The sequence below is a fragment of the Sceloporus undulatus genome, chromosome 3, assembly GCF_019175285.1.
Source record: "Sceloporus undulatus isolate JIND9_A2432 ecotype Alabama chromosome 3, SceUnd_v1.1, whole genome shotgun sequence".
NCBI classification, from domain to species: domain Eukaryota; kingdom Metazoa; phylum Chordata; class Lepidosauria; order Squamata; family Phrynosomatidae; genus Sceloporus; species Sceloporus undulatus.
In genome coordinates, this window is record NC_056524.1 from 153,204,280 (window position 1) to 153,220,594 (window position 16,315).

Genomic DNA, 16,315 nt, shown 5'->3' on the forward strand with positions numbered 1-16,315 from the left:
AATTAGGCTTCCAAAATTAGAGAAGCAATAGGGATTTAGCCTAAAACCTAAATGTCATACTATACTTTTAGAAGTATTGCTGTATTAAGCAGCTCACTATTATTAATTAGTGGTGGGGATTTTTTTGATACTGCATTAAATATGTTGTTCTTTTTTAAAAAACTGTTATTTCTCCTGGGAGAACAAGGACCCTCTCCTATTGGCTGTGGCAATTATGACAGCAACTCAAATTCAGCTCCCTCATCCCCACATAATACTTTGCATTTTTAAAAGTAATAATACTTTATGTACCTTGCTAGAGCCACAAGCCCAAAATATACAGAACCGCAATAGGTACAGTGACTGTACAAGGATAATCTATTTCAACAATGTGCTTCTGTTGTTTTGTTGTGCTTGGGGGTTTTCTGTAAGGCTTATGTTTCTGCTTTTTTAAAAAAAAAAGATAGTTCTTTTAACTTTTGTATTTTATGAATTTTAACTATGGGTGTAGCCACATTTCAGAAATAAAGCAGTTTGACACCACTTTAACTGCCATGCCCCATGCCCCATGAGTAATTAAGAGTTCATGAAATCACTGAGTGAGCTGATCGGTACAATGCAATTTCATAGACTAAGAACAGAAAGAGCCCTATAAGGACATTACATAGTAAATTTTATCATCAGCTGAATATAGCAGCAACAAAAATACAAACAGATTTTGAGAGTATAGACGTTTTGAAAATATTGCAATGTAGACCATTTCTCTTTAACATCTCAGAAGGTCACCCATAAGATTTGTGATACTTTATTCCATTTTCCTTCCTCTTTGCAATGTGTCTTGCATCAGTCAGAATTCTGTAGCTACTGAGCATGGTTTGTCTTCACTGAGATCTTTAACATTCCCCCCTTTTCCTCTTTAAAGCCCCCCCCTCCCACTTCTATAAACCTTCAGGTTCACTGAGCCTGCCAATACCTTCCTCTTATGTGTGGATGATGCTCTTTTGGCTTTGAAAGCATCTACCGTATATACTTGTGTATAAGTTGACCTCATGGAAAAATCAAGGAAAGTTGGGGGGGGGGGGGGAATCATGGATTTTGATATGATCCATGAATAATTCGAGGGTCAAACTCAGAGGCACAGAACAAAAGATCTAAACGAAGGGGGGGGACACCATTTTGCTCCCTCTTTCTCCCTCTCTGGACCTCTCCCAAGGGTCACAGTCTGGGCATGCAAAATGTGGACACAAACCTCCAATTTCCCTCACTTCCCCACAACTTTCCCCAAAGCTGATGGCTTGCAAAAAGGGGGAACACCGACCTCCGATTTCTCTCCTCTCTCTCTCCCCTCCCTTCTCCACAGTTTTCCCAAGGCTCAGGATAAGGTATTAGTGTATTGACCCATATATACGTCTACCTGGGATTTTGGAACCCATTTTGTGGCGAGTATATATGGTATATTCTAAGAAATATAGTATACTGGATAACAGTGTACCAGCTGCTGTGAAGTTGTGTAAATGGTCAGTTGAAACCTAAACACTTTCAGAGCATTCCAAATACAGAATTTGACTTCTGCTGAGGTATTGAACTGACTCTCACAGGATTAGTACAAGCCAATAGTGTGTGGTCTTAAAAATGGATCCTCTATAAAGCATTCTGCAGAAATCCTAGATGAAGCACCATAATGTGCTTACTTGGAATGGTTATGTGATTTACCAGAGATGACGCACTACATCAGAGAGCTCTGGAAATCCCAGAAAAATGAAAAGGGTGTTCAGCTCCTATCCATGAGATTCAGCCTTAGTAAGCTTTACCCAAGCAGAGAAGCAACCTTTTGTGAAGGGAATTCTTTTGCTACACATACATGTTACCAGGTGCAGCTGGGGCTAGAACCAGAAAACTGTTGATCTTTGCATTGCAACCCTGCACAAGGAGAGAGGGTTTCCTAGGCTTTGGTATGCTCTCAGGCTCAACAGTGAGCACACACACCTAAAACAGCAAAGATTCCTTGGTCAGGCCAAAACTTTGTCCAGGAAACAACAGCCTGCTCCTGGCTCCTATTCCTATAGCTGGTCATGGACCAGCACTGACACACCCGAGGCGGGGAGCATGGAGCAATGCTTCATTTTTCAGCTCTTTGATGGGAAGAGTAGTGAAGCACCAGGTCATGAACAGATGCACAAACGTCCTCTCCTTCCCCATCACAGATGAGAGTAAGGGAGTAACAGTAGTCCATTACCACACGGCATGTTCACTTACTGATATGCTTCCCATACTCCGGCTCCATTTCTCCTCCTATGCATTCAACTGGTGAATGCAAGAAGGGGCTGATTCACATTAAAAAGGCAGCAGGAACTGGCACTCTTCCTCATGATGAGAGTTGGTATTATTCAACTCAGAAGAACCACAATGATGCATTTTTTTCAGACAAAAAACAAACAAACCCAAAGCATGTTTGGTATTCTAATACAAGGCTACCATAGTAAAGCCAGTTCTCAAAGGGGTCAGATCATCAGGATGTTTCAATTAGAAGGGGTTATTAAATCATCTACCATTACCTCCATGTGCTCCACCCTGTTTCCTCTGAGTTTACCTCCCCACAGCAGCTAGAAATGAAATATATTCCTACTAATAATGCATTGTTGAGCTATCCCTATTGTAACCTAAAGTATATTGAGGGTAGCTTGGACTTGAATGATAAAGACTTATTAACATTACAAAAAGTGTCCACTCCTGCTGCAGATGTATACTACAATTTGTTTGTTACATATAGATCAACACAGCCACCTGTACTTCTGGTACCTCCTTTAAGAGACTGTCATAATGAAGGCTTTCACTTCAAAATTTACCCCTGGCTACTAATAAGTATAAAAAAGAAAACTTTAGTTTAAAACCATCCTATGGAACTTGAGGTAATGGAGAGACAGTCTCAGGACATATTTTTAAAAGGTTTTTTGAAATATGGGCGTTTTAAACACACCCTGAGACTATCTCTGCTTTACAACAGGTCTCAATAAGTTTGCAAAGGAGAAATATAGCTCAGGAAAAAAATATCAGAATGGGAAAGGTTTATCGTACCAATTGACTTCTAATTATCCTCACATAAACTGGATAAATGAATGATTCAGTCATGACAAAAGGTAAGTTTTCTGGATAACTTACACAACTGTGCACTAGAAAATTACTTAATAGGGCAAGGTGAGGCAACCCTGGATGTGATCCTAAATGATGCCTACAGTTTAGGTGTATTTCCAATTGCTAACCTGAGCTATAGTAAACCAAGACGTAATTGCTGACTTACCAATTCCAACTGATTCAATGAGCAGTGCTAGCTAGAATTCATGATTACGTTTTGGGTCTAGTCTAAGTAGTGTGCATTACTCAATCAACAGTTACTTTGGCGTGACCAAATTTAATTTATATTTTACTGGAAAATTATGTGGAAATACTAGCACAGTCACCTCACATTTGACTTTAGAAGAGGAAATGTCTAAAGATGTGGAGACTGGTAAAAAGGAATGTGAAATGTCAAAAAGGATCAAGTTTCTAGGACTCTAAACTTGTGGATTACTCAAAACCCCAGGAATAGAAGCTCAGTCAGAATATATACTGCAGGCCAACAAATGTATCCCTGGTCCAAGAATTCAGCCAACTTGATTAACAAGCAGTGTCTGGAAACCAGTATAAGATAAAAGGTTTCCTTCAGAGAAGTATTGCCCAACAAGGACAACAAAATGAAGCATGGATAAGTGAGCCATAATTCATGTCATCCACATTTATGTCATTTCATATTTATAATCGTAGCAAGAGTGAGGAAGATAAAAGTGGAAGGAAGGGGGAAGGATAGGGGAAGGTGGGGCCACTGACAAGGAATGGGAAGGAGGACATTAAGAGAAGAAGTAGGAGGTCAAGACCTGCAGGGAAAGTTTCACAAAGGGGGGATAGAAGCAGAAGGAATTATGGGGAGGATGCAGGTGCAAGAGTTGAGAGGAAAAGAGGTGGCAGACATGTGACAGATATAGGTGCAAGAGGCAAGAGGAGGTAAGAGTGGAGTAGTGGCAAAGAATGGAAAGAGGGATGTTGGGAGGGAGATGTCATGAGATGCTGGGATTGAAAGAAGATGATTGGAGGGAGGGTAGGAGGGGAATAAGGTGCTGACATTGAAAGAAAACAATAGGAGTGGGAAAAGAAGGGAAGAAAACACTGGGGGTGGAAAGAGAATGACGGAAGGAGAGAAGGAAAGTAGGGGATGCCAAGAGACAGTGGTGGGAGCAAGACCCATGGAGGAGACTGAGGAAAACTATGAAGGATATCTGTAAAGTGGGGGGATGCCTGGGATGATTGGAAATCAGAAGGAAGAGCAAGGTAGCTAAAGGGCATATGGACATGAACAGTGAGCAGAGTAGAAACAGTAACTTTGAGAGGAAGGAACAAAATCAGTGGGACATTTTGTGCAAGGATTGTTGCCCCTTTTATTAGTGCAGCTGGTTACTGTGTGAATGTGTTGTCACTCTTCACGTTGTGCCCTCTGCAGAATACACAGCAGAAGAATGCCCCCACCACCTTCCCCATGTTCTTTGTCCATGAGAAGCCTGCTGGAGAAGGCACAGTTGAAAAATACAGGTCTTACCAGTTGCTCTCTGTCTATGTGGGCCTCTGAAGAGGAACTCTGGGAATAGACTCTTGGACCATTCTTTGGTGTGATCCAGTTCTAAAAAATGCTTTTATACAAATTTCCATTTACAGATTTACACCAGTCCTGGAAGAATATACTACAATTCAGAACAGACAGAATTAGGCTTTTGTCCTTCAGAGATGTTATAATTTGGCAGCGATGTAGTAGCTGCAATGCATCAGTGCTCTGACTCAGGGAAACAAATGGTCAAGAGCATCTGTATTTTGAGCAATTTTTTTGCTTTGTCATTTGATATACATTTTCTGTTGGGTTTTCCAGCTGACCTGCTAGACTGCCAAGACACAATGCCCTAAATTCAACAACTATTTTTAATTAAATGAAAGTGATTAATTAAGGTTTCAATCCCATGCTCACTGCGAGAGAGTAAGCCCCATGGAGCAAAAAAGATCTTATTTCTCAACCAGATTCATAGGAATGGGCTGTGAGTATTCCTATCAAGGATAGTTTTTACAAGAAATTAAAGTAGAACTGTGCCATCCACAGCTGAATGTCTTAATATGAAAAGCTAGCATATATTTAAGTCATAATAGTTGCTGGGCAACAAAACTACACCTGCATTTGCTCATATTCATCCTTTATTTCACTGCTGGAGAAAGGATCTTGGGTTTGTTTTGTTTTTATAGGATGAAGCTGCCTACCAGTCCCCTCAGTTACAATTCTGCATTTGATTCAAGGATGTAAAATGAAAAAGGTAGGCACCCAGATTTATATCTTGGACAGAAAAAGATGTGTATGTTCAGATACACTGGCAATGATTCAAAACTCACTGCAGAAATAATTCAGTTTGAGACCACTTCAACTTCCCTGGCTCAACGCTAGTGAATTCCGGGAACTGTAGTTTTGTGGGACATTTAACCTTCTCTGTCAGAGAGCTCTGGTGCCACAAAAACTACAGTTCCCAGGATTCCCTAGTGCTGAGCCAGGACAGTTAAAGCGGTCTCGACACGGATTATTTCTGCAGCTTGTTTTGGATCTTAGTTTACTGTTCAGCTTTTATATCTGGTCACCAAGAATTTCAGTCCATCCAGTCCTAGTTCTCTGTCTGGTGCAAAGGCACGGAAGATCAACAGGAACTTTGCACAACTGGAAGGGAGTTTGGAAAAAGCAAACAACAGAAGAAACAACATCCCATTTGATGAAAACTCAAAGGAGGGGTTTGGCATTTTGGTAGCTAGGAGCTCTTGTCCTCATCAGTGAGCTAACTAGTAGCTTTTTTGGAGGGATGGCCTTGGGCCACATGAAGCCATATGTCTTTGTCACCACTGGACTGTGTCCTACAAGGAGCACTGCTGCATAAACAGCAAGCACTTACTAAGTAAGCACATTACTTCTTTTAGAAACAAACACACACCCCCATTCACCAGCTCTGTAAATCCCCCACCCACACAGCTCAAAAGCATAGCAAGTGACACCATAACCGGCAAGGGGGTCAAAAAATAGTGTGGCCATGCACATTTTGAACAAAAGCAGTGTCCGTGTACAAAGGTATACATATATATGCAATCTTTTTTCCAACTCAAATAATCATGATAATTTTCTGCATACAGATAGATGAGTTTCTGTCACCTGTTCATTTCCACTTTTTACAAACATAGCAAAACCAGAGACAGACAACTTGAGGAGCAGATATATTCATGCAATCCAAAGCTAGGCATCTTTACTCTGAAGGAACCCCTACTAATTTCAATGAGTCCTACATAAATATGCAAGTGCAGTTTTAAGTTTCAAGAACTTTAAACATTGCAAAGATCAGCTCCAAGAATTTAACATCATTTTGGAGCAGCGACTCCCTCAAACAGCAGGACTTCACATAATTTGTCACACAAAACAACAATATTCTAAGAAATGTTAACATAGAATACTCACAAAGATGAGAAACCCGATCATTTTGGTTCCTTCAACATGCACAAGGCACAGTAAAAAGTTTTATCACTTTAAACTCCAGCAACCACATTCAAACAGATGATTGGTTGTCGCCAAACAAGCCTGTAATTTAATTGTGTTTGCCCTAAATTCCTTCATTAACTATACTCTAAATAAGGAAAAGCTTGCAGAGGAAAAGTGCCTTAGGTTAAGCCAAATGGAAACAAATGTGACAGAGTCCAAATACACTTATTTTCTTTATCCTACACACACAAAAAGAAGTGCTTTCCTTGGATTTAGGATTTAACACATTTAGAAGGCAAATTTCCTCTTTTAGGAGTTGCAATGAAAAAATACAAAGCTGCTGCATCCACAACAGCACAAAGTGAAACTAAATTGCCCACAAGGCCCAAGGTTTAAACAGCCCTAAATTAAACTTCCAATGAATCCAGGGCAATGAAGGCCTGCAAGGATATTAGTTTGTTTCTTCTTAAATGCAAGTCAACTCATAGCATCATTAAAGGACCACACCGCCCACAAAAATTTGGGAAGAAGCTGCTGTGGGAAGTGCAGAAAGGAAGGAAAGAAGGAAGGAAGGAAGGAAGGAAGGAAGGAAGGAAGGAAGGAAGGAGAGTCTCCCCAAATCTAACCAGAGGCATCATCACCAATACTAACATACATAACACTTTGGACTGTAATTTCCAGAATGACATGAAGCCATGTTAGTTTGTTGCAACAAAATCAACATTGGAGCATCTGATCTGTTAATAAGCTTTTGTGGCAGTGAGCCCATTTCGTCAGAAAATGTGAATGCCTGTTTTTATAATCTGCTAGCTGAGAGTAACATTCCATGCATTTACTGGAAAAGGTCTACTGGTTCACAGTCATTATAGTACCAAAGAACCGTTAGTCTCTTAACTTAGATGGTGGACATTCACAATCACGTACAATGGGTGGCTCAAAATACAGCTCTACAAATGTCTTGGTTAAAAGCCTTGGAAGAGCAAAATCTGAAAAACCAAACTGACTTTCCCATGAAGGGTTAGTAGTACTGAGGATTAACGACAAGTACATAGAACATTGGTTCACATCTCATCCACGTCCACAGCAAGATGAACTGGATAGTCTAGAGAAAGGGTCAGCCCAGCTAAGTTCACAGGTTATTCCATTGTTAAAAAACAGTATCTAAACTGACTGCTTTACAGGGAAACTTGAACATTGCAAAATCCTGAAACCTGGTTATTTGACTGCATTCTTCAGTTCAACATCCACTGTAAATAGATTGGTCCTAAGGAACTGAATTCAAGCAGCTCTAAATCCTGAACCAGACAGGATGGCAGCAAGTCTCAAATATATATATAATGGAGGGTTGGGGAGTCAGCAATACACTCACTTTGTTCTCCATAATGGGATACATAGATTTCATAGCTCCCATTTTATACATTACTGGGAAACATCAGTTTTTGGAAGAACTGAAAAGTGGGGTAAGAGTGAAAGAAAATGCCTTCAAAATATTTAACTACCATATATACTCAACTATAAATCAACCTCATGTATAAGCCGAGGGCAGATTTTGGGGCCAAAATTAAGGATTTTGATATGACCCATGGATAAGTCAAGGGTAAAACCTGGGGGCATGTAATAAAAAACGTAAAAGACAAAGCAAAGCAAAACAATACCAAAAAAACCTACAAAAATAGGCTTTAACTTTAATGTGATATCTTTGCCTGATTTTAACCCAGAAAAGCTGACAAACATACACAAATGTATTATTCAAATCTTCCAAAGCCCAATTCCTCTTAATGCTCATTTGAGGGGAAGCCTCAAAGGAGGCTGCCATCATTTCCAAGCCAGACATTCAAAACAGTCAGAAGCATTGCCATGGCAGAGAGCAGAGGGCTTCTTTTAGGTGCGCCTGGGATGCATTAAGTTCTCACCATTCACTGCTCTCCTCAGAGAAAGGGATAGTTCCTTTTTTGATAACCATTAAGGTATCAAAGGTACATTGACTCATGGATAAGTAGACCCAGCTTTTTTTTTGGGGGGGGGGGGGTTGACTAACATTTCTAAACTTATACATGAGTATATACAGTATATTGGATTAACTGAAATGAAAATACTGATGTATGATATGATCAACCCAGTACAAATTATTTTGGGAGCTTTAACATACTGTTCCTCAATTCCTTAAAACTGCAAATGAATCCAGAAATGTAACTCAGTAGCATTACTTTGGCCCCATACAGACTGCCAAAATAAAGCTGCTTCGGGTCACTTTGGAGGTATGCTGTTTAAATGATGCATGCGTCCAAAGAGTCCAGAAGCTGTGCCAAAGCCATGATCCAGTCCTAAGGACTGGAGTGCAGTTTTGGTGCAGCTTCTGGACTCTTAGGATGCATGCATCATTTAAATAGTATATCTCCAAAGTGACCCAATGCAGCTTTATTTTGGCCAGTCTGTATGGGGCCTAAGACAAACTGCAGAGGAGACATTTTGACAAAGTTCTCTCACAATGTTTCTTCCCATGAGAAAACTAATAAATGCACATTCATATACCATTTCTTCACTCTAACCAACTCTTGATTAAAACCAAGCATCTCATAATTCCTTTCATGTCCCAAGCAAGAATAATCACAGCATACAAGAAGGCTGGGTTTCCAGTCTAAGCATACGCTAAGTAAACTCCTGTCATATTCTGTCTGGCCATCCCAGTTCAGTCAACCTGTAACAGAAACAACGTCAATGCTATCATTAGCCTCTAATATTTTATCCACTTTGCAACAACATTTTCATACAAACATCCTTAGTGGCATTGTGTGTGTCTGTGTGTGCATCTGTCTTCAAGTATCCTGTAGATTTATGGTAATCCCATGTATTTCACAGAGTTTTCTAAGGCAAGGAATACTTTGAGGTAGTTTTGCCAGTTCCTTCCTCTGAAATGTACTTTACAGCACCAGGTGCTCATTGGAAGTCTCCCATGCAAGTACTAACCACTGCTGACCCTGCTTAGCTTCCAAGATCAGGCAGGATTCAGTGCCTTTAGGGTAATGGCTTTAATTAAATAAAAATACAGTTTCTTTAGAAATGCAGTGTAAGCTGCAGCATCAGGTCTACCCTTCAAAATTATTCAGCAGTAGAACTGCTGTCTCTTGCTGGAAGGGAGAGGGGAGTATGTTCCTCCACCATAAAGTGCAAGAGTAAAAAATGCAGAATAAAAACAAAACATTAAAACAGCTAGAGATAAATACAGACGTAGACATAGCTGTGGCTTGCTTGAATAATTCCCAGACTGTGCACTATAAGGGAGCAACTAATATGATGCGAAAAGTGCTCACCCAGAGGAGTGTCTGTCTATGGCATGACTACATGATTTCCTGCTGTGACCTTGCCCCTTTCAATTAACCTGCTTTGCAGGAGGGGGCAGTTCTACCCTCCTCTGCATTGGTTGCAGCTCAATTTTCCAGTCGCCTCAATAAAGAGATGCAGCAGAACTATCTACTTACAAAGCAAACTACCACTGTCATAATTTGTTATTCACATTTGTTGTTGTGGTGCACCTTCAAGTCATTTCCAAATTATGGCAACCCTAAGGCAAACCTATCATAGGAGTTTCTTGGTAAGATTTTGTCAGAGGTGGTTTGCCACTGCCTTCCCCTGAGGCTGAGGACATGTGACTTGCCCAAGTGCATTTCATAGAATCATAGAATCATAGAGTTGGAAGAGACCACAAGGGCCATCCAGTCCAACCCCCTGCCATGCAGGAAATCACAATCAAAGCATCCCCAACACATGGCTATCCAGCCTCTGCTTAAAGACCTCCAAAGAAGGAGACCCCACATGATACATACCTAACATATATACAGTGGACCCTTGTTATATGTTGGGGTTTGGTTCCAAGATCCCTCATGGATGACAAACTCTGTGGATGCTCAAGTCCCATTAAACATAATGACGTAGCAAAATGGTGTCTCTTATAAAAATTAGAAAATCAAGGTTTGATATTTGAAATTTATACTTTTTTTGAACATTTTCAAACCATGTATGCTTGAATCCATGTATAAAAAATCCGTGTATAAGAAGGGCCCACTGTGTGTGTGTGTGTGTGTGTGTGTGTGTGTGTGTGTGTGTGTGTTGGAGTGTAAGAAGCTACATTATATCTTGCATTTCCTTTAGGAACTTCAAGGTGGCATACCTCTTTCCCCTCCCCAGTTTTTTATCCTCACAACAACCCAACCCTGGAGGATAGATTATGCATGGTCATCTAGTGAATATCATGACAGAGTGGGGTCTGAACCTGGATCCTCCCAGTTCTAGTCCCATATTCTAACCACACTGAAGCATGAGCGTAATTAGAATTCAGAAAAAGAATGCTTAGGCAGTCAAACAATCTGTGGAACCCTACCTCAGTCCCAGCAGACTTCTGGCACATAAAAAGACAGCCCAGCTGGAAGCCACAAGGGCCGAAAAAAGATGCCTTGGCAAAGCACACCAACATGGCATCAAAGCAACAGGCCTCTCACTGCTGGCCACCAGCCCCTGATGTTGCATGGGCATACTGCCTCTGAACCTCATGGCAAGCAGCCTTTGACTAAGAATTTATCTAACCCGTTTCAAAGCCATTTAAGGTAACAGTCAATATTCCATCGAGTAGCAGTAAATCATAGAAAACGCACTACCCAGATTTCCCGTCAATCATTTTCACTGGAAGACCCAGAGTTCAAATATTATGAGATTCAATTTCTCTCCCTTCCTCCTATCATTTTAAACACTAGTTCTAGTTATTTATTAGAAGAATATATAGAGGAGGCACCTTATTACTGCCCATTATTGTCATATTGCTGTCACTTCTTGCCGATCTGTTTTAACTGATGTTATTCCAGTTAAATGTTTTTATTGTTATTATTTTGTATTGATGGGAGGGAGAAGGGTGGGGGTTTTCGGGAACTGTTTTTTTTTCCCTGTGACTTGTATTTGAAATTTTCCTTCTTCGATCCTCAAATGGGAGAGGCGGGATACAAATAAATATTTTATTATTATTTATTATTATTATATCCTGCCTCCCAATCCAAAAAAGAAATACCCAAAGGTACCTACTTAGCAATTAAATCAACTAACAGGCAAAACAAAGTCAAGCAATATTGAATGAAATGCTAGTTTTTCCACTCCACAACCACAATTCTCTAAAACAGAGCCTAGGTGAAAACAAGAAGGAGCAATGAACTAAAAAAATTTTTAGAAGAAATACTAAGCATCTGATAACAAACTGAAAGCAAGGAACTAAATAAAGCCACTACAGCAAGGCGTTCCATATCCTGGGTGCCACAACAGAAAAGGCCTTCACCTACATTCCTTTCAACCCCACTGCAACAAGTAGAAGGATGCACAGGCAAGGCCTTACTACATGACCTCCACTGGCTAGTAGCAGGAGTGGGAGAAAAGAGATGATCCACTGGATATCATGAAGCTAAGCCATTTAGGGCTTTAACAGCAATAAACCTACACTTTTAAACTGTGCCCAGGAGATAAACCCACAGCCAGGGCAGGCAATGGAACGATGTCCTGCCAAAAACCTGGCACCAACAAACGTATTCACAATAGTATTTTCAAGCTAGCTGAAGTTGCTAAACAATCTCCAAAAACAGGTTTGTATGGCTCAATCAAGTTTTTATGTACATATATTGTGTAAAATATCCAACATAATATACGTCTGCAGGATTCCACAAGGAGAAAAAAGATGCCTCTGGAAAAGTACTGATCTATAAAGTCTTCTTGGATAATGTAGCATGGTGGCTACAAGAGTGAACTGAGAACAAGCATGGTTACTCACTGAAACCTTGCTTCCAACATGAAGTCATTAGGTGACTTTGGGGAAGTAACCATCTCTCAACTACATTGGTAGTATTGGCAATAATAATACTGCTGCTGCTGCTGTTATTGTCATTGTGTGCCTTCAAGTCATTTCTAGTTTATAGCAACCCTAAGACAAATTGCCATGGGGTTTTCTTGGCAGGTTTTGGTCAAAGGGGGTTTGCCATAGCCTTCTCTTGAGACTGAGAATGCGTGACTTGCACAATGTTATCTAGTGGGCCTCCATGGCTGAATGCAGATTTGAACCAGAGTCTTCTAGAGTCCTAGTCTGACTCTTAAACTGTTGCACTAACCTGCCTTAAAATGTTTTTACTTTAAGATGTTTTTACAAGGATTGTTGACATAAAGCATGTAGAATATTTTAGATACAAGCACTATTTAAATACTAAGTATCATAGCCATATAGGACAAAAGGATAATTATAAATAAGCACAAGTTAAGAGTGAGAACACACATGCTGCAGTAATCCTTGGACCTAGGCACAACAATATCATATTTCCACAGCAGGAGTCTACATGTTTTGGGTTGTCTTTTTGTGGCCCACCATAGCATTTCTTATTTTTATGTACCAGTGTAAAAGCTGGAAAGTGAAGAAAGGTGGCCAGGAAGAAAATAAACACATCTGAAAGAGTCTATGGATACCTTGTACTTTTAAAAAAAACAACCAATAAATGGGTCTGACAGCAACCAAAGCCTGAATTCTGAAGTAGAAGCCAAGATGACTAAACTGAGGCTGTCCTATTTTGGACATACGATGGAAAGATATGTATCACTGGAAAAGACAATAATGCTTGGCAAACTGGAAGGCAGTAAGAAAAGAAAAAGACTGCATTACAATTAAGAAAGCCACAGCCCTGGGTTTTCAAAACCATGACCAGGGCCCTTAAAAGTCTCTCATTCATAGGGCAGCCATAACCCAAAGTCAGCAAATAACAAGAAATTATGCTCCACAAATCTTTCCTGTCACCAAGTTCTGTGACATATGTAGATAACTCAAGAAAGGGAGCCACAAGGGGGTAGCTCTTGTGCTTAGCTTGTGTAGAAAGTGCGCTCAATGCCTTGCTGGTACTGGCACCTTTGGAAGAAGCTGAATGGTAGGAGAGAGAAACCATCTCTGCTTTCCTCCCCCAATTCTTCTTATGAACTGGGTCTCTGTAGGAAACAGAAGCAGCACCTTCCTCTTCCATATCGGTCTTCCTGTATGGCTGTGAACATATCTGAGAGCTTAACACAAGCACATCCACCTAAAAGTAATTTTCTGCACTTCGCACATATGTCAACAGCAGGAGAAGCTAAAAAAATATTTAAGTGGGATGTGTCAAGTCAGCCTGTCTCCTCTAACCAGGAACACTGCTCACTCTTCTCCATAAGCACCATAAAGTCACAGTGTCTGGCCACTGGTGGCACCCAGACTGCACATGTGCACCTCCACCTAAATATCGTTCTAGATTGGGAAACACTGCCAAGAGATTTGGACCTGTAAAGACACAATGCTGAGGAGGAAACCGTTTACGTGGAGTCTCTTTTGCTGGAAACATGTCACTGCTCTAGAATGGGAAGTGCACACAGCCTGATTCCTTTTCTTGGTGAATCTTACTCTGTTTGATGAAAGCCTCATGCAAAAACGTATTACACAGTCTTAAAGCCACCTGTAAGGACGTAAGAATGCCACGTTTGTATGCAATATTTTCCCCATCACATAGATACTTAGTAACAAGCACTACTACTACTACTGTATTATTAAACTTAACTGGATCTTTTGCGATTATTTCTCCACGGCTGCTGGATGTGCTTTCTGTTTTGATTTGCCTTACTCACAGTGTCTGGCCACTGGTGGCACCCAGACTGCACATGTGCCACCTCCACCTAAATATCGTTCTAGATTGGAAAACACTGCCAAGAGATGTGGACCTGTAAAACCACACTGCTGAGGAGGAAACCATTTCTGCGGAGTCTCTTTTGCTGGAAACATGTCATTGCTCTAGAATGGGAAGTGCACACAACCTGATTCCTTCTCTTGGTTAATCTTACTCTGTTTGATGAAAGCCTCATGCAAAAACGTATTACACAGTCTTAAAGCCACCTGTAAGGACGTAAGAATGCCACGTTTGTATGCAATATTTTCCCCAGCACATAGATACTTAGTAACAAGCACTACTACTACTGTATTATTAAACTTAACTGGATCTTTTGCGATAATTTCTCCGTGGCTGCTGGATGTGCTTTCTGTTTTGATTTTGATTTTGGGTTATGGCTGCCCTAAGACTTTGGGTTATGGCTGCCCTATTAATGAGAGACTTTTAAGGGCCCTGGTCATGGTTTTGAAAACCCAGGGCTGTGGCTTTGCACATAGGATACATTTCTACTACTACTGTTGTTGTTATTTTCTGCTCTGTGTGCATTTATGGTTTCACCTTGACTCGGGAGGAGCAACAATTGAGGAATCATCTCCTCCACCTCTCCACCTCTCAAGGCATCTTCTCCTAGCGCACAGGTATTAAGCCACCCCTTCCCTCTCGCTCAGCTTGCAACACCCATCTTTTGTGCAATTTTGGTTGGCCTCACTAGGGCAGCACAGTTTTGTGGATTCTGGATGTTACAATACTCCACTTTCTAATGCATCTAAGTAAGCAGACAGAAAGCTACAAAAGCTCATGCTGCCCATTTCTTCCTTTCAGTGAGTCTCATAGTTGCTCCAAGATCTCTCTATAAGTGATTCTGCAGACTGACACAGCTATATCTTTGAATCCTTTCCTTCAGTGAGTCTCAAAGTCGCTCCAGGATCTCTCTATAAGTGATTCTGCAGACTGACACAGCTATATCTTTGAATCCTTTCCTTCATTTAGTCTCAAAGTTGCTCCAGGATCTCTCTATAAGTGATTCTGCAGACTGACACAGCTATATCTTTGAATCCTTTCCTTCCTTTAGTCTCAGAGGTGCTCCAAAACCTCTCTATAACTGACTCTACAGACTGACAAGGCTACTGTATATCTTTGAATTCTTTCCTTCACTGAGTCTCAAATGTGTCCCAAAATCTCTGTATAAGTAATTCTACAGACTGACACAGCTATATCTTTGCATCCTTTCCTTCATTCAGTCTCAAAGGTGCTCCAAGATCTCTCTGTAAGTGATTCTACAGCTTCCTTGCCCCTTCATCTCCAGACACCCCCCCCAAAAAACAAAAAATCCTCTGCAGGGAAGGAACCCAAGCTAAGGAAGGCTTGGGACCCTTCCTGGGGTCCGACTCACCAGCTGTCTCTGTGGCCCCTCCGTGGTTGAGGTACAAGATGGCCAGGAGGTGAGGCTGGGTCTTCTCCAGGGCCACCCTCAGGTCCTGGAAGTGGTCCCTCTCCTTGGCCAGGAGGAGCTGGATGAGCAGGTCGGCCTTGCAGGCAGAGGCAGAGGAGGAGGAGGGTGGAGGGGCTGCCTCCTTCCCTTCCCTTTCTCCCTCTCCTTCCCCTTCTCTCCCTCTGGCTCCTTGCAGATCGTGCAAGTCCTGGGCATCGAGGGCTCCCGCCGCCTCCAGGAGCTCGACCACCTTGTCCACCTCGGTCATGGCCTGGGCCAGGCTCTGGTGACACTGGGCCAGCAGCTCTTTGTGCTTGGGCTCCATGGCAGAGGCAGAGAGGAAGACACAGGCAGAAAGGCAGGGACAGAAGAGAGACACACAGAGAGCGAGAGGATGCTTTGTGTTGGAGACCCTCCCTCCTCCTCCTCCTTGCTTTCTTTCCTTCCTTCCTTTCCTCTCTTCCTTCTTTCCCTCCTTCCTTCCTTCCTTCCCTCCCTCCCCCGAGGCCCCGCCTATTCCTCCCAACCCAAAGGCAGCCCCACAACCACAACTTTCTTCCAGACAATGGAAGGGAATAAGAAAGAAAGAAAGAAAGAAAGAAAGAAAGAAAGAAAGAAAGAAAG

At 41.5% G+C, this 16,315-nt stretch overlaps 1 protein-coding gene across 2 annotated transcripts in view; it reads right to left on the reverse strand.

Annotated features, from left to right (window-relative positions):
- The window catches only part of DLG5 (discs large MAGUK scaffold protein 5), a 158,207-nt gene extending 142,067 nt beyond the window's left edge, over nt 1-16,140 (reverse strand). For both annotated transcript variants that reach the window (XM_042459194.1, XM_042459193.1), the window contains exon 1: nt 15,653-16,140. In XM_042459194.1, the coding sequence (XP_042315128.1) occupies nt 15,653-16,016 (364 nt within the window). In that variant the 5' untranslated portion in view covers nt 16,017-16,140. The remainder of the gene's footprint in view (nt 1-15,652) is intronic.
- Nucleotides 16,141-16,315: the final 175 nt, after the last annotated feature.